The 23,216-nt window shown below is 41.9% G+C and overlaps 1 protein-coding gene and 1 long non-coding RNA gene across 2 annotated transcripts; one reads left to right on the top strand and one right to left on the bottom strand.

Annotated features, from left to right (window-relative positions):
* Nucleotides 1-2,901: 2,901 nt before the first annotated feature.
* Nucleotides 2,902-6,845, bottom strand: LOC146583891 (uncharacterized). Its single transcript, XR_014893261.1, has 3 exons — nt 6,633-6,845; nt 5,372-5,507; nt 2,902-4,097 (listed from the first exon to the last, which is right to left on the bottom strand). It is a non-coding gene; the product is annotated as an uncharacterized LOC146583891 (long non-coding RNA).
* Nucleotides 6,846-9,902: 3,057 nt separating this feature from the next.
* tollip (toll interacting protein) lies at nt 9,903-23,071 on the top strand. The gene is made up of 6 exons (XM_085278809.1): nt 9,903-10,118; nt 14,207-14,356; nt 15,994-16,176; nt 21,376-21,528; nt 21,899-21,983; nt 22,058-23,071. Exons 1-6 carry the CDS (start codon nt 10,086-10,088, stop codon nt 22,279-22,281), a joined length of 828 nt encoding a protein of 275 aa, XP_085134935.1. The 5' UTR covers nt 9,903-10,085; the 3' UTR covers nt 22,282-23,071.
* The last annotated feature ends 145 nt before the right edge of the window (nt 23,072-23,216 follow it).

The following is a 23,216-nucleotide window of genomic DNA, read 5'->3' as shown; positions in this document are numbered from 1 at the left end:
TAAATGCTGATAATTTATTTCTGAGTAATGTTTTCATGTACATCTACGCTGTATGTTAATAAAAGTGCCTGTGTGAGATCTGGGACACAGCTTTGACTAAGAACTCTCTTAGTGACGTGGCATTTTCAAAACACATCTTTCATCCTTCTGCACTGAGAAGCTAAATTTCGAGCTTACTTGGTTTTTCTAAGTTAAGACAACTCAAATAAATTGAGCTGATCAGTGTTTTTGCATAAAAAGTACTGGTAACTTATTCAAATTGAGTTCTAATAACAAATTGATAAAAAAAAATTGAGTTCAGCCTATTTAATATTTTTAATTAAACACAATATTAGATTTTACAGTGTAGGTGGAGTTTGCATGTTCTCCCCGTGTTTGCGTGGGTTTTCCCTGAGTAATAATATCAAAGTGCAATAAACATTCACTCTTTATTTATTTATTTATTAAGTCATTCCTTTACCTTTCTTTTTTGCTCATACATTTCTTCCACTTAAAAAAAATCCCCTTTAACTTACTGTGTTGTTTTGTTAGTGTGTTGTGTTGTGTTTTGTGGCGTTTAGTTGTGCATATTGCTGACGCGGGACAGTTTCCAAGTTTATTGTACTATTGTACTGGGTATGACTGTGCAATGACAATAAAGAGTTATCTTATCTTGAAGGGTAAAGTGTAGTTATGGTCAGTAAGACTAGAACATTGCAGTATAATGCAGTTGATAAGGGCGACATGGGCAGTTGCCCAGGGTGGCATTGTGGTGGGGGCGGCATCACGGGAATCGGCAAAAAACAAAAAGTTGCTCGTACTCATGCTGCCCCGACAACATGCCAGCGCATTTGGGGGATATCATAGGCACCGATTGGTTTTCTATCGCCCATTTGCTGGGAGTAAGGGCGCCCTCCATCCAAATTTAGATAAGGTGCAGTTTTTTAAAATTGTGCATGAAGTCGCAGGACTTTGTGATCACGGGTGAGGTGCGCCTGCTGCTTGCGGCACAGGGAGGAGAGGGGCAGGATGACGGGGGATTCTCTGGATGGCTGAAGCGGCATCCAATAACCAACTCGTGAAATAAAACAAAATAAAAACGAACCAACAAACACGAAAACACCAGACATTATGATACACACTTATAATTTGCACTAATGTTTTTTCAAATTCTATACGCGAAAAGAGAGCACGAGAGCCCTCGGTGCGCCTGCTCGCTGCTGTGCTGAAATCAAAGTAAACTTTATTGTCATCTCTGCTATATACTGCTATATTGGGGTCATCTGAAAGCAATTGTCTATGGTGTGAAGATACGAGATGTGCAGCACCTGAAACTACGGATACTGGATGCCTGTGCTGGCATTTCTCCTGCAGTGTTGCTATCAGTGTGTGAAGAGTGGGAGAAGAGGGTTGCATTGACAATCCAACACAATGGGCAGCACATTGAACACATCTTATAAGTGGTCAGAAACTTGTAAATAACTCATGAAAGAATAAAGTTACATTGAAACCAAGCACACCATTGTTGTTCTTGTGACATTACCAATAAGTTTGATATGTCACATGACCCTCTTCCTATTGGAAAAACAAAAGTTGTATCCAAGATGGCCGACTTCTAAATGGCCACCATGGTCACCACCCATCTTGAGGAGTTTGCCCCCTCACATATACTAATGTGCCACAAACAGGACTTTAACATATCACCAACCATTCCCATGTTATTACAGTGTATCCATATAAATGGCCCACCCTGTCTGTCTGTCTGTCTTGCATATATATATATATATATATATATATATATATATATATATATATATATATATATATATATATATAGGCAAGAATACCAGAGGCGAAAAACACCAGCTACTGGTAGACAGAACAGTCAGCCGAGACTGCAAGACCAGACTGACCAACCTGTGTACTGCCTGGATTGATTACAAGAAGGCCTATGACTCAATGCCCCACAGCTGGATACTGGAATGCCTAGAATTGTACAAGATCAATGGGACCCTAAGAGCCTTCATCAGGAACTCAATGGGGATGTGGCGTACAACACTAGAGGCCAACTCCAAGCCCATAGCACAAGTCACCATCAAGTGCGGGATCTACCAAGGAGATGCTCTGTCCCCACTGCTGTTCTGCATAGGCCTGAACCCCCTCAGTGAGATCATTAACAAGACTGGCTACGGATACCGACTACAGAACGGAGCAGTTGTCAGCCACCTCCTGTACATGGATGACATCAAGCTGTATGCCAAGAGTGAACGAGACATCGATTCACTGATCCACACTACCAGGCTATACAGCAATGACATTGGAATGTCGTTCGGACTGGAGAAGTGTAGCCGGATGGTAACAAAGAGAGGGAAGGTAGTCAGAACTGAGGGGATTGAACTACACTGTAAAAAAATATTCCGTAGAAAAACAGAGAATGTCCTGGTAATTTTCTGCCAGTACATTTTCTGTTTTTTTACGGAGGTTTGACGGATCTTTCTGTAAATGATAAAACGGAAAATTCTGTAGATTTACAGTATACTTTCTGTACTATTTACGGACATTTCCTTCAGCTATAAAACAGAAAATTCCGTTTATTCACAGTATATTTTCTGTATCATTAACTGATATTTTCCGTTAATAGAAAAATTGAAATTTCTGTTTATATTACTATTTCCAAGCACTTCTTTTCACTGTAACTCATTAAATATAGTTCTTTATATCCTTAAACGTACATTTCTATGCAATTACAACCTAGTACACCATGTACTCAAAAATTCATAAATTAAAACTTAAATTAATTTGTGCTTCGTACACAACAACATTGGTACAATTAATGTTAAATATTCTTTTATTCTCCTTAACTCAAACACTATACTTAAATATAATGACAGCATCCATCTTGTCATAAAACTACTAAACAGCTGATACATGAACAAAATAACTCACAAGCTTTCAAATTTGAGCATTTTTATTTCCTTGAAATCAGGTTGCCCTCATGTAAATGTGTTTATTTACATTCATTCAAGTGGCTACCAAGTGTTTTCTTCAAACAGGACACCTGACAAACAAAAAATGTCATATTTAACGACATGTTCACATTTAATAATATCCAGAGTACCTTTTAGTTAGAATCACTGCCTTGTGGTAGTTTTGCCTCAGCCAAATGGTTAAGGTGTGGTTTACATCCATCTCTGTCCACTTATGATACAGTATACACATGTAGTCAGTTATAGCCAAACACCTTTGATTACTGAATTACATTCACTTCATTAATGAAGTGAATGTAATTCACATTTGTGTGAACATTTGTCTGAGATTAACTCTTTGGGCTCTTTACCTTACAATATAACATACTTGAGTCAAAATTTGTTGACTGTTTAAGTGGTGCCACATGAATACAACTGAACAGATCTAAAGAAGATGTTCCTGAACTTTGGGTTTATTCGAACAGGACTGATGGATAACCACAGGACTTTTCCCCATATGATAACTACAACACATAATAAATTAAGACAGATTACTGTCCCAAACTTAAAGATAAAAGTGTATTTACGGGACTTGTTTTGTCAGTGAGGAGCAAAGTATAATTAGAAGTGCTTGTTCTGATGAAAAGTTAAACTGTAAACAGCAGCATAGTGAATAAGGATCTGTGTCCACGAATCCTCAGCAGTGACAACACTTAAACATCATAGTTCAAAATCCTTAATGCACACCTTTTTCTCCACGGTGTTCAAATTCTCTAAGCTGGTTAAGTAGAGGAAAAAGTCTGACATATTTCATGACCATTAAATGTTAGACAAGGCTCTGAAAACGAGGTTACAGTTACAAACAAAAACCTCTGCTAGTGCGCACAGACCCTAAATCACAACAAATAAGACAATAGTAAGACAAATTACTACAAAGTCTTGTTACCGCTCTTCATATAACAGTGTGACAAAGTCCTGAATGCAGCCTGCATGTTAGTACATCAAGGTCCATCTGAGCTTTAAGTAAAATACACTCAGCTTTTCCTTGGATTTTCAGAGTTGCTCAGTTCATACAGGAACTGCAGCAGTCGGAGTTAACGTGTCGCTGTGTTGCTCCTCCGTGTCAGCCATTGAGACTAGTCGCAATTTATTCTGAGGAAAAAAAGAGAAACAACAAGACATTTTTAAAAAGTTTGTATTTTTATAATTTTTTTTTACCTAGAGCATAAACAACATAAACAAAAAAGGATTAGGGCTGTGCGATATGACGATATATATCAGATTACGATATAAAAATGTCTATCGTTTCATATTATACACTATTCTTTGTTTTGTGGTGTTGCAAAATAAACTGTTTACGGCAATATTTTTTTCATGGTTTTGATGGTCACTGTAGTGGCTATATTATTTCTTAAAGTTCTCTCCTTCTCTTATACTTAAAATAACCACACTATGGACGGACAAGTGACTGTTTTTACGCGTACTTTCGTTACCAACAATGAGGATAAAACCATCGTGTGGCTCCGCCGTCCGCTTGTTTATTTTCCACATAAACCTTTCACAATAAAGCTCAAGTTTCTGTTGAGACTAAACTGAAATGATATACATTATTCTCAAACATAAAATTTCAGAATATGCATCAAACAAATGACCTCAAATAAAAACATCAAGTAACTATAAATGGCGCTTACAGTCACCACGCAGACGAAGGCACAGAGAATACCAGCATGGCCAGCAAGGATGAGGCAGAACCAGAAGGACCAGTCAAAAGAAATCGAGGACCTTATTGTTAAATGAGGGGCTACCTCTGTAGCATGGACATGGTTTGGTTATGAAAAGTCTGACACGCCCCAGAAAACTGTACTATGCAAATTATGCCACAAACTGGTCCCCACCACCACTCGAACACGACAAACCTCTTTAACCACCTACACAAGAATCACATGAAAGAGTTTCGAGAGAGTTTACGAATGAAAAGCAAAAAAAGAGTCGTCAGGTGCTCAAAATAATCCTTAGACTCAAACGTTAGAACAGGCTTTTCCTTGCAGCACGCCGTGTAATAAATACTCAGAAAGAAAATGGCGGCCATTTAAACTCATGTCTAAAAATGTATAGTTTCATGCATCGGTCAAAACACTCGACTCCAGGTACACGACGCCCAACTGAAAACATTTCACATAAGTCGAGTTGCCCGAGAATCACAGAATTTACAGAAAATGCACTATTTTGTGATATATATCGTTATCAGGAGAGATACGTCTTATATTGGGATATGAGACTTTGGTCATATCACGCAGCCCTACAAAGGATTATAATTCACGTAGAGTTGCATACACATAACACCATTCTGTTGCAACAAAAGCAGTTTATAATTAAAGTAACATACATACCTTGAAAAACTAAATCAACCACAACATTAAACTCACCTTGTGTTTGTAGAGAAGGTGATCAGGGTTTTTCTTCATTTCCTGAGACCAGCTGCTCTGGATCATCACCAGCTTGTATCTTCATCTTTTTTTTCCACTCGGGGAAGTCTTTCCTTTTCTTGGCCATTGCTCTGCACTGGAAAACCAAAGTGTGTGATCAAAGGTGAAATAAGGGATATTTTTCCACTGCAGGACTTAAAGTGCTTCAAGTAGTGATAGCTGTTGATCCATTTCTCAAATAATCTGTAAGGATCTGGATTTTTAAGAAAGATACAAATATCTCTGCTTATATTTGGCTAAAAGCTTGATATAGACAAGGCATATAGAGCCCCTGCACACCAGCACTGCGCTTACATTATAGTTCAATCAAGAAATAGTTATTATTGATTTATTATTGAATTTTTTTAGTAATAATTTTTAGTATTTAATCACATTAGCACAGTGGGGTGACAAAAATATTCCACATACAAGAAATACTGCTCAGCATTTCATAAATTACATTTTCAACAAATGTTGGAGTAAAAACACAGTTACAGGGAAAATGTGTCTGTCTGTAAATATTAACTAAACATTTCTATGTGCTACAAAATAGACATACTGTAATTGTAAATGTGCTGAGGTGAAACTATACTTTCAATAATTTTACCACTACAGTCTGTTAACCACCGAAATAATCTATGCTGGTCAGCTAGCTAAAAGTCTTTATTTTAGCAGCCCAAATCAGAGGCTAACATTAGCATTTGCTAGCGTCAGCCAGGAAGGTCTGAGGCTTAAACTAGGGTTAGTGTAACTTTGCCTGAAACCCTTTAAAGTGTACAGTAGAGCCAACTGTAAAACACAGGTATTGATACAGTACTTATTAGAGTCCTAGAATAATTTCTAGAACCATGAAGTTCTCACTTTCCCAGTTATCCACATCGCTGACTTTTGCTAATTAGCTAGTTAGCAGTCACAGCTGTGTAATACCCAGAGAGACACAGACAGCTAACTATAATATTTATGAAAACTGGTTCAGCCACTGAAGGGCAAAACTGGTGGTATCACAGTAAAAATTATTTTAACATTAATTAAAATAAAGCTTAAGTCATGTTAAACCTAAATAACAATTATTTTAAAAAATGAGTCAGCAAAATATTCCTGACTTGTCTGGAGACAGCCGAAACCAGTTAACAAATAAATTAACAATTCTTTCTAAATAAAAACACGGAGTCTTTTGAAAAACATTATTTTAATAAAACGAAACATGAGTTTTAATACTTACCACAGAAATTTGAAGGCAGTTTCTCCAACTTCAGAATCCAAAATCCAGATGAAGCCTGAAAGAAGCCTAATGGCTGCTCTTGCGCTTACTTTTCCCTCCTTTTCAGGTTCTTTTTCCCACAATGCATTGCAGTAGTTGAGAAATACAGAAAAATACCTGTAAATGACTAATACGGAAAATTCCTTCACGTTTATACAGTAGATTGTACTGTATTTTTACGGATTTTTTTTACAGTGTACCAGAAGGCAACATTGCAGACATAGAGGACAGTTACAAGTACTTGGGGATCCCGCAGGCAAATGGGAACCATGAAGAGGCCGCTAGAAAGGCTGCAACCACCAAGTACCTGCAGAGGGTCAGGCAAGTCCTGAGGAGTCAGCTGAATGGTAAGAACAAGATCCGGGCCATCAACACATACGCCCTGCCCGTGATCAGATACCCTGCTGGGGTAATAAGCTGGCCAAAGGAGGAGATAGAAACCACTGACATAAAGACAAGAAAGCTCCTTACCATGCATGGAGGGTTTCACCCCAAGTCCAGCACCCTGAAGCTGTACGATAAGCGGAAGGAAGGGGGCCGGGGACTGGTGAGTGTCAGCACCACAGTCCAGGATGAGACAAGGAACATCCAAGAATACATTGGGAAGATGGCCCCAACTGACCGAGTGCTCAGTGAATACCTCAGGCAGCAGAAACCCAAGAAAGAGGAGGGAGACGAGGAACCATCATGGAAGGACAGGCCCCTGCACGGTATGTACCACCGGCAGATAGAGGAGGTGGCTGATATCCAGAAATCCTACCAGTGGCTGGACAAAGCTGGACTGAAAGACAGCACAGAGGCACTAATCATGGCAGCACAAGAACAAGCTCTGAGCACAAGATCCATAGAGGCTGGGGTCTATCACACCAGGCAAGACCCCAGGTGCAGGCTGTGTAAAGATGCCCCAGAGACAATCCAGCACATAACAGCAGGGTGCAAGATGCTAGCAGGCAAGGCATACATGGAACGCCATAACCAAGTGGCCGGCATAGTGTACAGGAACATCTGTGCCGAGTATAACCTGGAAGTCCCGAGGTCAAAATGGGAGATGCCCCCAAGGGTGGTGGAGAATGACCGAGCTAAGATCCTGTGGGACTTCCAGATACAGACGGACAAAATGGTGGTGGCTAACCAACCGGACATAGTGGTGGTAGACAAACAGAAGAAGACGGCCGTAGTGATCGATGTAGCGGTTCCGAATGACAGCAATATCAGGAAGAAGGAACACGAGAAGCTGGAGAAATACCAAGGGCTCAGAGAAGAGCTCGAGAGGATGTGGAGGGTGAAGGTAACGGTGGTCCCCGTGGTAATCGGAGCACTAGGTACGGTGACTCCCAAGCTAGGCGAGTGGCTCCAGCAGATCCCGGGAATAACATCGGAGATCTCTGTCCAGAAGAGCGCAGTCCTGGGAACAGCTAAGATACTGCGCAGGACCCTCAAGCTCCCAGGCCTCTGGTAGAGGACCCGAGCTTGAAGGATAAACCGCCCGCAGGGGCGTGCTGGGTGTTTTATATATATGGACCGGCTGCTTCCAAATAGAGCCCATTTCATTCATAATGTTATGAATGAAATGGGCTCTAATCAGCTAATCAGAAGGTCGGTGGTTCGACCCCAGGCTGCATCCTGGCTGCATGCCAAATATCCTTGGGCTAAGATACTAACCCCATGTTTGCCTACTGGTGGTGGTCAGAGGGCCTGGTGGCGCCTGTGTCCGGCAGCCTCGCCTCTGTCAGTGCGCCTCAGGGTGGCTGTGGCTACAATGTAGCTTGCTATCGCCAGTGTGTGAATGTGTGTGTGAATGGGTGAATGACTGAATGTAGTGTAAAGCGCTTTGGGGTCCTATGGACTAGAAAAGCGCTATACAAATGCAGGCCATTTACCATTTACCAATGTTATAAATCCAAGCCCATAATGTATTCATGATTTGAATCCTGGGTTGTGCGAAATCCCAGAAATAAACCCTTAACAAAGCAAATCTGTGAACTAAGGTTTAGATTTATAAGGTCATGTTGTGGTGATCCTCGGGTTGTGGGATGGGTGTTCATACTGGAGTGCAAAATTAAAACCAATGGAAAATGGACAAGAAAAGTTCAAAGCCATCAGGTTCTCAGTTTAGAAAAAAGAGAAAAGAAGAGGAGGAGAAATGAGCAAAAGATACAGGTAAGCAGATGTGTCATTGGATAATGGCAGGTCATCTATCCTGAAACAATCAGAATCAGAATCGGAATACTTTATTAATCCCTAAGGAAATTATGTGGGTTACAATTACTCCAAGAAGAAATTGTAGAAATAGCAACAGTAACAGACTAAACTCCAAACAATACATTATGTTACAGATTTTACACATTTAAGAAATAGCACTAATATATACAGATCACTCAATTATAAATATCAAGGATTAACAGAGGTGATTATAAATAAATATCAAGAAAATTTACAAGAATATTACAGAATAGAAAAGAACGTGTATAAAAAGTGTATCTTTTGCAGTGTTTACAGTGCATTAGATGGAGGAGTTGTACAGGGAGATGGCCACGGGCAGGAATGATTTCCTGTGTCGGTCAGTGGTGCTTTTTGGTAATCTCAGTCTCTCACTGGACGTGCTCCTGTGAGTAGCCAAGCCTTCATGGAATGGGTGGGAGGTATTATCCATGATTATCCTTATCTTGGACAACATTCGCCTCTCAGACACCACCCTAACAGAGTCCAGCTCCATCCCCACAACATTACCGGCATTGTGGATCAGTTTATTTAGTCTGTTGGCATCTGTGACCCTCAACCTGCTGCCCCAGCATGCAACAACATAGAGGATAGCACTGGCCACAACAGGGATACAAGAAGATAACATTAATTAGTAGTGATAGTGAAAAAAAAAAATTAGTAGTGATAGTGAAAACTTTTGTTTACGTTTGTTTGCCACTTTCCTTTGTAGCTTACTGAATCTTTTGGACTGTGTTCAGCACAATATTAATTAGTCAGTGTCAATTGTTGATTTGTCCTATTCTCATTGTATGATGAATTATGATGGCTGTTTGTTAGTCGTTTGCTGTTTGTTATTGGGGGGGGGGGGGGGGGGGGGGGTGCTCGCCCAGGTCGCCAAACAGCCTTGGACCGCCACTGAATGCATTCCATTCATTTGTGGATCAGGTGTGACTCTTCACCTTCTGTAGTAACTGAAAAATCTTGAAGGTGGTTTGGCTAGAGTGGGTCTATTGCCCACTCCAACGCAGTAGGTGGCGGTAAAGCACTGTAACACTGGTTGTCACATGACATATATAAAAAAACAAGCAGGAAGAGGAGGTCTTTCGAAGGGTAAACATCCGTTGTAGTGGACAGTATATGTTGTTTTGTTTTTCAACGCCGCAAGCTTGTGATTTAAGAAAAAATAGAAAATCCCGATAAAGAGGAGACGACATGGCAACTACCATCAGCACCCAGAGGGGACAGGTAGCGACCTCGGTGTTTGTCTAGTTTGTTCGCACTGGCACGCACACAGCTAGGCGTTGCTCTGGATTGTAGTTCTGGTTCATTAAATGATCAAGAAAGAGTTGCACAGCACGGACACTAGCTTAGCATTCAATACCCGTCATTCAAAACGTCGACGAAAGTAATTAACGGATAAGCGTTAGCTTAGGTAGCTAATAGCAACTCAAGGATTAAGCTGCCAGGATAGCAACACTGACGTGTTCCGTGTTACACAACAAACGATAAAGAACAGTTTCACTCCCGTGCTTCAGATCTGGGAAGCTGAATTCCAGTTTCTGTGTTGCTGCTTAGAGGACCCCGGATGTTTTGTGATTACAAAGAGTCAGAAAAAATTAAGCCTTTGATTTGTGGTGAGCTGATCTAATGATTACTCAGAAACCGACTAATTACAAGTTAATGAAGTTCTGAGACTTGAGCAAAACGGTGTTCACGTCCAATATTTTCCACGTGCTAGCATTACGTTAAAATGTTGGAAGAAAGGCTAGATAAACATATTAAGGGCATGGTTTACGTCTTTTAAACTCACAAAATCCTAAAAAGTCCTGCTCTTAGCGACAATAAGTTTCGCATCATTTTCTGTGTTTATTCGGGTAGATGAAGACAAACTGATTTACCCCACTATGTCTTGCAGTTTTTTAATGCTACATTCTTTGCTCCTTCTCTCTTGTACAGTTTCACTCGTGGAAGACAGAAAGTGAGAGATATAGTCGGCTGTAATGACTGGGGAAAAAGACTCATGCTTGAACACTGCTAGCAGCATTTGCACCCACTGAGTGAATTCATTTGGATTGGTCAGAGCAGTAAAAAGATCCGTCATTATATAGTTAGAATTTGTTGGACAAAGTTTTCTGTCTGTGAACCACCACATTGGATTTTAAATCGGACAATATGTGATCAGAATGCATACCTTAAGTTTTAATTCTGGAGTTTTTACCAAAAATTTTGGAATTAATTGTTTAGACAGGTTAAATGGGTCCTGTTGCATTGTTATTACGTGACAAATAAAGCAGCCATGATATCTGAAGTTGATTCAGAGTGAAGAATTTTGTATTCTGTAACTTTTCACTGTAATTGTGAATATGAAACCCAAGAGATGTCAGATGACAGCAAGGAAGGCTGTCACGAGGCTATTATTCAGAACAAACAAACTAAAGCATGTGGTGATGTTTGTGACATCACGCATGTCATTGATTGTCATTCATTGATTGAAAGGATTTCCAACTGTAGTGGTCTAGATAACTACAAAAACTGAGTCTCTCTACAACAAGTGATGGACCTAAGTGTAGCTAACTAAAATTCAGCAGCATCACCAAGATGTCTTCCAAGTGAGCCATACATATAAATCAACACCTCTCAAACAATTTCAACAAAAGTTAAAAAACCCCCAAACCAAACCAAAAAACCAAAAGTCTCATCATGACTCACTTAATTGACTGTAGGTTGTACCTGCTAGTTAGAGTTCAAATTAGCATGCTGATATGTAAAACACGATTAAGTCCACCAACCCTCATTTGAATACGGGTGTCTAAGAATGTAACGTTAACCGAAGTCCTGCTTGTAGACGGGACTCTTGCAGTAACCTAGAAATACCTCTGGGGACTTTTTCGGGTAGTACTTTTGAAGCATTATCTAAATTAACTTACGTTTCTGTCGTCACTAGTACATCACCAGTCAAACAAGATAAAAACTGCTTCAAATATTTATTGACTTTGCCCCAAAATAAGGTTACAGTACCATATTTACCGCACTATAAGGCGCACCAGATTATAAAGCGCACTGTTGAAGACTGGCTCTGTTTTCATACATAAGGCACATCGTATTATATGACGCATTAAGACAAACAAAACAGTCAGATAACTTGACCTTTATTAAGCTCATTCACAGTAACTCTTAACACTGTTAAGCTGTAACACATTAAATATTGAAAAATACACTTACTTTTTCCAGTACATTCAACTTCCACAATTCCCTCAAACTCTTCACCTTCCGTGTCTGAGTTACGGTAAACAGCTGGGCAATTTCAGCATCAAGCATGCCCGGATCCCTCTCATTATTGTCTGAATCAGTCTTGTTGCTGTTACTTAGCTGTTCAGTGATTATTCCAGCCTTCGTGAAAGCTCGGACGACACTTGAGACTGATGTTTTGTGCATTTTATGTTCAATAAAGGTATTTTTTGTGCCTGAAAATGAACAAATAAATGAATGAATGAATGCATGATACCTTAGCCCAAGCATCCACGATCCATTGGCAGGTAGCGGCGTAACTTGCTCGGCGTTGCCTCCCTGTTTTGGTGAATGTGTGTTCGCCTTCTGTCATCCAATGCTCCCACGCAGCTCGTAATTTAACTTTGAACAACCAATATCTAGTGGTTGGAGTTCTTTGGTTAATCCACCCGGAATGACGGCAAGCTCCGAATTAGTTTGCTTCACTTGGGTTTTGACAGCCTCGGTGAGATGGGCGCGCATGGAGTCGTAGATCAAAAGAGACGGAGATTTGTGGAAAAAGCCACCCGGTCTCTTGACATGAACTCAAACACTCGCTCATCTTCTCCTCGTCCATCCAGCCCTTTGAGTTAGCCTTGACGATGACGCCGGCCGGAAACTTTTCTTTTGGTAAAGTCTTCCTCTTGAAAATGACCATGGGTGGTAGTTTCTGGCCATTAGCTTGGCAGCCCAGAACTACAGTGAAGGATGACTTCTCGTTCCCTGTGGTGCATATAGATACCGTACTGGTCCCTGTTTTCTCAACAGTACGGTTCACGGGGATGTCAAAGGTGAGGAGGACCTCGTCCATGCTAGTGATGTGTTCTGGCCGGATCTTCTTTTCAGTGATCTCATTCTGGCAGTAGGTGCTGAAAATGGCCAACTTTTCTTTGTAATCGTTTGGCAGTTGCTGTGAGACTTTAGTTCTTGTGCGGATTGAGAGATTATGCCTTTTCATCAAACGGAAGCACCAAGAAGGTCCCCCTCGAAAGTCGCTGATCTGCATGTCATGTGCTGCCGCTGTTGCCTTGAGTCGAATAGAGACTGTAGAGACACTTCTGCCTGCTGTTCTCTGTTCAATAACCCACTGTTCAATTTTGTCCTCTAACTGCGGCCATCGCGCCGTGTTCCCTCGGAAACTCCTTTTGGTCTTCTTTACTTGTTTTAGGTCATCTTCTTGCTTCCTCCACTTGCGCACCATCGACTCATTAATGCCGAATTATGTCACAGCTGCTCTATTTCCATTTTCTTCTGCATAACTAATTGCTCGAAGGTTAAAATACGCTTAAATATGCCATTTTGGAGTCGTTATACACACACAACACGGGAATGTTGTGTTGAAGCACAGTACGTATTACTCTGCGAGGCTCCTGGCAACGGTCCTCTAAAAAAAATTTTGACAGATTTTTGAGCACAGTGTGCCACATAAAACCGGTTCAAGGTCAGTAAGCACAAACCAAAATTCATCCATAAGGCGCACCAGATTATAAGGCGCACTGTCGATTTTTGTGAAGATTTAAGGATTTTACGTGCGCCTTATAGTGCGGTAAATATATATTTTTTACATTTACATACAAAGACCTGAATGAATATACTCTATAAAGACCTCATAATACTATATTTTCTCAATAGAGCACTTTCCTCTCCTTATTTGTGGTTCTGAGAGATTTCAAAAGTAGAAATGGGGGAGAGCTTCTAGCTTACTTGACCCTCTCCTGTGGAACCAGCTCTGAGTTTGTAGTCAGGGTTGGATCACCCTGCTAGAGTACTTCATTTGTTTTCCACTTGTTCTCCTCTTCGCCTTCATCTTAGTTTCAATAAGCACTTCATTTATCCCATATTTAAGTTATATGGCAATACTACATACTGCATGTCAGTAACTTTTGGTTTCTCTCTTCCATAGATTGTATTTTGTTCTTTTCTCTCTCTCAAAAAATACATACAATGTTAAATAATTTGCATGAATTAGTATCTCTCTTAGTACAGCACCAAGCAATCCTCTCTTCCTCCAGCCCCCTTTATGCTGGTTTTTCTGGGTAAAACTTAAACCAGTTTTTTGCTTTCAGGTGTATATTGGGGAGCTTCCACAGGATTTTCTGCGAATCACTCCCACTCAGCAGCAGCAGCAGGTCCAGCTGGATGCGCAGGCAGCCAGGCAGCTGCAGTATGGAGGCTCCATAAGCACTGTAGGACGACTTAGCATTACAGTGGTCCAGGTGAGCACAGCTTCACTATTAGAAGTACAACTGGATGTCATTTCAGTATTTGTACCATTGTGGATAAAATATACACACCAACAGCTTGTTCTTTTATGTTACACATAAAAGCTTCTTGTTTAGTTTGTTAAGTTCTAAATTTTAACTGAAAAGTCATTATAGCAAAAGTGCCACAAATTCTTTATAACTAGGGATGGGTATTGATAAGATTTTAACGATTCCGATTCCATTTTCGATTCTGTTTAACGATTTGATTCTTTATTGATTCTTATTTTTAAAAAAGGAGAACACTAAGGTCGATTAGCTTAGAACTTTGTTTTATATCTTCTCTTTGAACAAGAGACAAATTTAGGAGTAACATGGCCTTACAAACCCAACAGTGAGATCTTAAGAGATCCAGCCTACGGCTCTTCAATGGGGTGTCACAGGGTCCCCAGGAAAAAAAATGTAAATGTAAAATAATAAAATAAATATTCTTCTGTAGCAATAACAAAGTGTAACATAAATTATTCTGTAGCAATTACACAAGAATATCCAGTAATGTCCCTGTCTACAATTAAACACATTCACTTACCAAAGTGAAATCGGGGGCATCTGCTGTGGCAAACGGGTGCAAGCCTTTGACCACAAACTGAGTCACTGCTCGGTGACATTCGTCTATCCTGGCCTGAAAGGAGACGCTACCGGTAGACTGCAGCGAGAACTGCCAGCATCTGAGCCAGACTCTGTCTGTCTCATCATGGTCACCTAAATGCACAGTAATGGCAGGTTTGTAATAAGGCAGATCGCGCTAACATAATATGCACTGTTAGTTGATTGTTTACCTGCCGCATTAACGGGAGAGGACGTGCAAACGTTACCGCTGCTGCTGGGTTGAGATTCACGAGTCCGGAGCGGAATTAAAAACACGACATTCATTTAAGGTCATCGTGTGTTTTGTGAGCAAATGCTTTTGCATATTCGTAGTGTTTCCTCCCTTAAATGAAATATCTACTTTGCAAGTATTGCAAGTTGCCCTGTTGTCATCCGTTCTCGTAAAGTGTAACCAAACTTTTGAGCATTTGAGCCGCTGGTGCCGTGTTTCCTGCCGGGTAAATGACGCTCCGCGACGTGGTGACGTCATTCGGGGCGACTGGAATCGATAAGGGAATCGTTTGCAAAAATGGCAAACACTTCCAAGGATTTGAAACAGTGGGAACCGGTTCTCAACAAGAACCGGTTTTCGATACCCATCCCTATTTATAACAAACTGTTATTTTTTTGGATCTTCATCCATATTCTATGTGCTAGTTAACAGACAGGTTTATTTTGTTTCCTCCTTGTTGAACTAGTCTAATGCAGAGGTCAGTTCACTAACCCAGTGGTGGCGTGGAAATCTTTTTTGTCTTTCATGTAGTTCATGTTTTATGTCTGAAAAACCTTTTGGTTAAAAAGTTCCTCAGACCCCAGGAAGAGTAGCTTCTGCTATTACAGGAGCTAATGGGGATCTTGATAAACTAAACTAAGTTTTAGTTAGTGTTTATGTTTTTGTGTGTAACTTAGATTAAACACAGGAGTACACGTGCTAGCTATACTGTAATACACAAATCTTAAATTAATCAGTTAATTGAAGCTACCTGTCTTGTTTTATTGTGTAGGCCAAACTGGCTAAAAACTATGGTATGACCCGAATGGATCCATACTGTAGGATCAGACTGGGCTATGCTGTCTATGAGACACCAACTGCTCATAATGGAGCCAAAAACCCACGCTGGAACAAGGTGATCCAGTGCACGGTGCCTCCTGGGGTTGACTCTTTCTACTTGGAGATCTTTGATGAGGTGAGGAGGTCACAGAGCTTCTCTTCTGAATGGTTAGACATGGGCACAGCTTTTCAAAGATTAGCTCTATAGGGTCTTCTTCTTTGTTTTCTTCTTTTTTTTCATTTTATCTATTTGTCTGTTTCATTTTAACATTATCATATTGTGCAAGTAAGTGGACTGGTTCTTATATAGCACTTTTCTACTCTACCTGAGTACTCAAAGCGGTTTAAAACATGTTTCTATTCATCCGTTCATAGAAGCACTTTTTTAATCTTAAGTGCTTTGTAACAGTCACACTCTGATGTGGGTGTGACTGTTACAAACTGTTACAAACTGTTACAAACTGTTACATTGGAGGGCAACTTGCGGTTAGTATCTTGCCCAAGGATATTTGCCATGCAGATTGGAGCAGCTAGGGATTAAACCACCAACCTTTCAGGTTAGTAGATGAGCCAAGCATACATACCTGGTATGCTCAGGCTGTTAACCTAGTCTGACCCTGCTTAGCTTCCGAGATCAGATGAGATTGGGCATGCTCAAGGTAGTATGGCCAAAAGCTGTGAAATATGGCAATAACAGAGCTGACAGTCAGAGGAAAAAAACAAAAGGACAGAAAGAAAAAAGAAGCGGGGAGAAAATAGGAGGAATATAAGAAGAAGATGGAACACAATTAGAACAACATAATGGGTCGGGCATCGGTTTAGCTCACTGGAATGAGCAGGGGAGCATATGCAGCAAAGCTGGGAGCGGCCAGACCAGGTTCGAGTCCGACCTGAGACCCTCTGCTGCATGTCTTCCCCTCTCTCTTTCCCTCATTGTCCCTATCAAACCTAAAGCCATATATATATATATATATATATATAAGATCAAAGTAGCACGGAGGGAGGTTAGCCAACTAACGGAGTTGCAGCAAGGTGCGACAAATAAGGTGCCTAAGAAATACAGCAAGCTGTCCATACCTGAGGCCTTGGAAACTGCCAAGCAAAGACTCACAGCCTTGGCCAGCCGCTTGAGGAGGTACACCAGAGAGATAGAAGGCAGGAGAATAAACCAGCTGTTCTCCACAGAACCAGCAAAGGTGTACTCTCAGTGGCAAGGGAACAATAAGAGAACAGCACCACCAAGGCTGGAGACGGAGCAATACTGGAAGAGCATATGGGAGAAGGATGCAACCCATAACGGCAATGCTCAGTGGCTAGAGGATCTGAGGGCAGACCACAGCGACCTCCCTGAACAGGGTCCAGTAACCATCACAGTGGCAGATATCCAAAAAAGGGTCTCCAGTATGAAGAGTTGGACAGCACCAGGGCCCGACATGGTTCACGCCTACTGGCTGAAGAAGCTGACTGCACTCCACGAGCGTCTGGCAGCACAAATGAACCAGCTGCTAGTTAACGAGAGACACCCGGAATGGCTAACTGAAGGCCGGACGGTCCTGATCCCCAAGGACCCCAAGAAGGGACCGGTCCCCTCCAACTACCGACCAATAACCTGCATCAGTACTACATGGAAGCTCCTGTCAGGCATCATATCGGCTAAGATGAACAGGCACATGGGTCAATACATGAGCGGGACACAGAAAGGAATTGGCAAGAATACCAGAGGCGCAAAACACCAGCTACTGGTAGACAGAACAATCAGCCGAGACTGCAAGACCAGACTGACCAACCTGTGCACTGCCTGGATTGATTACAAGAAGGCCTATGACTCAATGCCCCACAGCTGGATACTGGAATGCCTAGAATTGTACAAGATCAATGGGACCCTAAGAGCCTTCATCAGGAACTCAATGGGGATGTGGCGTACAACACTAGAGGCCAACTCCAAGCCCATAGCACAAGTCACCATCAAGTGCGGGATCTACCAAGGAGATGCTCTGTCCCCACTGCTGTTCTGCATAGGCCTGAACCCCCTCAGTGAGATCATTAACAAGACTGGCTACGGATACCGACTACGGAACGGAGCAGTTGTCAGCCACCTCCTGTACATGGATGACATCAAGCTGTATGCCAAGAGTGAACGAGACATCGATTCACTGATCCACACTACCAGGCTATACAGCAATGACATTGGAATGTCGTTCGGACTGGAGAAGTGTAGCCGGATGGTAACAAAGAGAGGGAAGGTAGTCAGAACTGAGGGGATTGAACTACCAGAAGGCAACATTGCAGACATAGAGGACAGTTACAAGTACCTGGGGATCCCGCAGGCAAATGGGAACCATGAAGAGGCCGCTAGAAAAGCTGCAACCACCAAGTACCTGCAGAGGGTCAGGCAAGTCCTGAGGAGTCAGCTGAATGGTAAGAACAAGATCCGGGCCATCAACACCTACGCCCTGCCCGTGATCAGGTACCCTGCTGGGGTAATAGGCTGGCCAAAGGAGGAGATAGAAGCCACTGACATAAAGACAAGAAAGCTCCTTACCATGCATGGAGGGTTTCACCCCAAGTCCAGCACCCTGAGGCTGTACGCTAACCGGAAGGAAGGGGGCCGGGGACTGGTGAGTGTCAGCACCACAGTCCAGGATGAGACAACGAACATCCAAGAATACATTGGGAAGATGGCCCCAACTGACCGAGTGCTCAGTGAATACCTCAGGCAGCAGAAACCCAAGAAAGAGGAGGGAGACGAGGAACCATCATGAAAGGACAGGCCCCTGCACGGTATGTACCACCGGCAGATAGAGGAGGTGGCTGATATCCAGAAATCCTACCAGTGGCTGGACAAAGCTGGACTGAAAGACAGCACAGAGGCACTAATCATGGCAGCACAAGAACAAGCTCTGAGCACAAGATCCATAGAGGCTGGGGTCTATCACACCAGGCAAGACCCCAGGTGCAGTCTGTGTAAAGATGCCCCAGAGACAATCCAGCACATAACAGCAGGGTGCAAGATGCTAGCAGGCAAGGCATACATGGAACGCCATAACCAAGTGGCCGGCATAGTGTACAGGAACATCTGTGCCGAGTATAACCTGGAAGTCCCGAGGTCAAAATGGGAGATGCCCCCAAGGGTGGTGGAGAATGACCGAGCTAAGATCCTGTGGGACTTCCAGATACAGACGGACAAAATGGTGGTGGCTAACCAACCGGACATAGTGGTGGTAGACAAACAGAAGAAGACGGCCGTAGTGATCGATGTAGCGGTTCCGAATGACAGCAATATCAGGAAGAAGGAACACGAGAAGCTGGAGAAATACCAAGGGCTCAGAGAAGAGCTCGAGAGGATGTGGAGGGTGAAGGTAACGGTGGTCCCCGTGGTAATCGGAGCACTAGGTGCGGTGACTCCCAAGCTAGGCGAGTGGCTCCAGCAGATCCCGGGAACAACATCGGAGATCTCTGTCCAGAAGAGCGCAGTCCTGGGAACAGCTAAGATACTGCGCAGGACCCTCAAGCTCCCAGGCCTCTGGTAGAGGACCCGAGCTTGAAGGATAAACCGCCCGCAGGGGCGTGCTGGGTGTTTTACTTTTTTTATAAGAAAAACATAATAGGTCATCCACTGGTGCACCTGTACGGTATCATCCAAAAAACAAACTGCATTTGTAAGAGAAAATCCAATGCAATGCGATTTAAAAACAGCTACTTCAACATCCTCCAATAAAGCACAGTACTATACAAAATATGCAAGAAAACTCTTCCTTCTAAAGGTGAAAGAAATTGTTTGTCTTTTACCACTTGGAGGCAGAAACACATTGTTGAGTACGAGCAGGCTACAAAGGTGGAGGTTAGCAGTTGGTAATGTGCTAGCCAAGTAAACACAGCTCTGTGGAGGTTACAGGAATACTCCTCTAGCTCTACGTATGTCAGGGGGGTGAAATGGTGGATGGAAATTACTTTTGAATAACCCTAATATTTTTTTCAGTTTTATTATGTGACAGTATTGTGAACGCTACTAAAAAGTTACAAGGTTATTTGTTAAGCAGTAATTTTTTTACTTAAGATTTCCAGGGGAAAACTATCTGGGCTGCTTTTATGCTTAGATTTTATTTGCATAGTATTCCTGGACATAATGCCGTGTCAGTGCTATTACAATTCTCCTAGCTCCTTGTTTCTGTAGTTTCACCCTTCAAATGAGGAAATGTGTTGTCAAGGATGGACAAAGTAAATGAAACTACAGTTGAAACTATGTTTTCTTACATTCTGTCTCTATCAACAGTGCATATTTATTGATGATATAGGGTGTAATCATAAGGTTCAGGGAAAAGGCCTACAAAATCTAAAGATCCTGTTCTAATGCGCCTCTGGACCATCTTCAGCATGACTCTTACCTTTTAGATCTCTCGGGGGAAGTCCTGTTATGTCCCTTTGTACTTGTTCTTGTACTTCTTTTTTTGTTCTTCTGAAATACGTGCTGGATGTTCTCCAAACTGCTTGGCACTAACAAGAGACCCCACTCTCACCGCCAGTTATGATCCATTATCACAAAATGTAGTCAATTTGAAACAGAAGTTGAAAGTTTATCTGCTTGAGGTTGAGGTCTATGGTGAAATTACATCAGCTCATCAGTGACTGGCAGTTTTTCTTTTAATTAATTAATTTTTTAACGATGGCTGCCCCTCACTGAGCCTAGTTCTGCTGGAGGTTTCTTTGTGTTAAAAGGGAGTTTTTCCTTCACCAAGGAAAAACCAAGTGCTCGCTCATAAGCGGTTGTCTAGTCGTTGGGTTTTCTTGTAGGGTCTTTACCTTACAGCAGGGGTGCCCAATCCCGGTCCTCGAGAGCTACCGTCCTGCAGCTTTTAGATGCATCCTTGTTCCCACACACCTGAATCAAATGAATGGCTTGTTATCAGGCCTTTGCCAAACACGATGGCATGCTGAAGAGATCAAACCATTTGATTCAGCTGTGTTGGAGTAGGGATGCATCTAAAAGCTGCAGGATAGTAGCTCTCGAGGACTGGGATTGGGCAGCCCTGCCTTACAGTATAAGGTGCCTTAAACTGTTGTTGATATTTGGTGCCAAACAAGCTTGAAGGAGAGACGGCTAAATTTAAATCAGGCAAGCTGTTTGTTATGGGCCTCTTCCCAGAACGTTTTGGTCACATCTTATATTCTGAGCTGAACTGTTGTGTGAATTGTTTTCATACTCTGGTAATTTCCTTGTCTTAAAGCCTTACAAATGAAGAAACCGTTGAATTTGAACTCTGCTGTTAATGATCCAGCAGTATACATTTGCATTTATCCACTGACCTGATAATTGTTTCCATGTGTTGATGTACAGAGAGCATTTTCTATGGATGACAGGATAGCATGGACACATGTCACCATCCCTGAAGGCCTAAGGGAGGGCAGAGTGGTGGATGAGTGGTTCAGCCTGAGTGGACGGCAGGGTGACGACAAGGAGGGCATGATCAACCTGGTTATGTCTTTTGCTGTGAGGACATTTACACGCACCCTTCATCAGATAAGATGGAAAGTGCATCACACGTCTGTGTGTTAAATCACAGATTGAGTTTTGGTTATGCTGTTACTATGGATCCACAGTCGGTTTATTATTCCCGGAAGTATTTGGACAATGACAAAGTTTCCATAAATTGTTTTGTATAGTGTAACAAAACTAATCTTGAAAGCTTGGAACATGATAGCCTGTAATATCTATTATTCATTTTGATTTAGTTTTAAGGAAAAGGCTTTCAAAATGATCAAGTGTTGCTTCACTGTCAGGAAATATCTTGAAAACCATCTTTCATTTCTGTTTCATTTATTTCCATGAAGTGAAATTGTTAACCCTGTCTTTGTGCCAGTCTTTACCAGCAGGAATGATGACTCAGCCTGTCGTCTTTATGCCATCTGTATATCAACAAGGAGTAGGATACGTGCCCATCACAGGTCAGTCAGTGAAACCTTGTATCTAATAAGTTAAAAGCTGGTTCTTGTATAAGCAGTGTCATCTGTGTTCCTAGGAGTTCCTGCGGTCTACAACCAGGGCATGATGCCTATGGCAGTGCCAACTACCATGCCAGCAATTGGGAACCAGGGCCTACCATGCACTGAGCAGGACCTTAAGGCTCTGCAGGACATGTTCCCCAACCTGGATAAAGAGGTGGTTCGCACTGTACTGGACGCACAGCAAGGCAACAAGGATGCTGCCATCAACTCTCTGCTGCAGATGGCTGAGGAGCTCTAACTATACAAGACAGTCTGATACCAGACATGCTAACAGATGCATGCATTCACAGTGAAAGTAGTCTATATACAGAGCTCCACCCCTTCTCTTATAGACATGTTTATAGTCCTCCCACAGTAATATACTCTCACACACTGCAGCAGCAGCCGAGTTCCCAAAAGAGCTTTGTTTCCAGTTCAAATAAGGTCCCTAGAGCTTAAACACAACTCTGCTCCCAAGTTCTGACAGTCATTTTGGTATAGCCACTCAGTGGGTGTTCTACCCTCTAATCACAGGATTGGATTTTCACAGTGCACCAAATATTTCTGTTGATGCTTTTGTAAACAGTTTGTTTTGCACCTGCCATAACTGCAGCAAATCACAACCTCCTGTATTATTGGTATCTGTAAAGTGTGTAGTGCATTTCAAATTATTCATTGTGTATATATAGAGAAATGTATGCAGTAATAATAATGAGTGAATGACTACCCTGGTTAGAAGAACTCTTTTGTCCACTGTGAGTCATTTCTAACAAAGTTAATATAGGTTTACCATCACTAAGTCAGGACATGAAGGTTTTATGTGCAGTTACCTTCCAAATGAGTTTGAAGATGTCACTTTGCTACTGATATCTGAATGGAGGACAACAGTATGACATCTGCAGAGGTTTTAAGACCCACAATGCTCCTTGGTGACTGTATATTCTAATCTTAAGTCTTCTATTCACACCTGTAACCTGCCAACATTTTGTCTGCCAAAGTTCTTCTCCATGAGACTGTCAGTCTGCAAAACTCTTAATGTTGAAAGTGCAGTGGTGTCATGTGATTCTGTTATCTCAGTGTAATACACATCTTTCAGTCCAGGAACTTTGGTATTCCATTGGTGTTTACTGATTTCAGAATATTCAGAATATTTATGATTCAGCATGAATTGCAGTCACATGTCACTAGACAAGA

Source organism: Mchenga conophoros, linkage group LG1 (assembly GCF_057382185.1).
Source record: "Mchenga conophoros isolate Kocher_MC1m ecotype Shallow Benthic linkage group LG1, M_conophoros_male_GT1.1, whole genome shotgun sequence".
In the NCBI taxonomy this organism is placed as follows: Eukaryota; Metazoa; Chordata; class Actinopteri; order Cichliformes; family Cichlidae; genus Mchenga; species Mchenga conophoros.
This window is presented reverse-complemented; position numbering and strand designations above follow the sequence as displayed.

Bases quoted from the DNA above. Each gene is read 5' to 3' on its own strand.
- tollip (XM_085278809.1), top strand. From the start codon at position 10,086: ATGGCAACTACCATCAGCACCCAGAGGGGACAG. The intron at 10,119-14,206 runs GTAGCGACCTCG...TTTTGCTTTCAG, and splicing joins TCAGCACCCAGAGGGGACAG to GTGTATATTGGGGAGCTTCC. The intron at 14,357-15,993 runs GTGAGCACAGCT...TTTATTGTGTAG, and splicing joins TTAGCATTACAGTGGTCCAG to GCCAAACTGGCTAAAAACTA.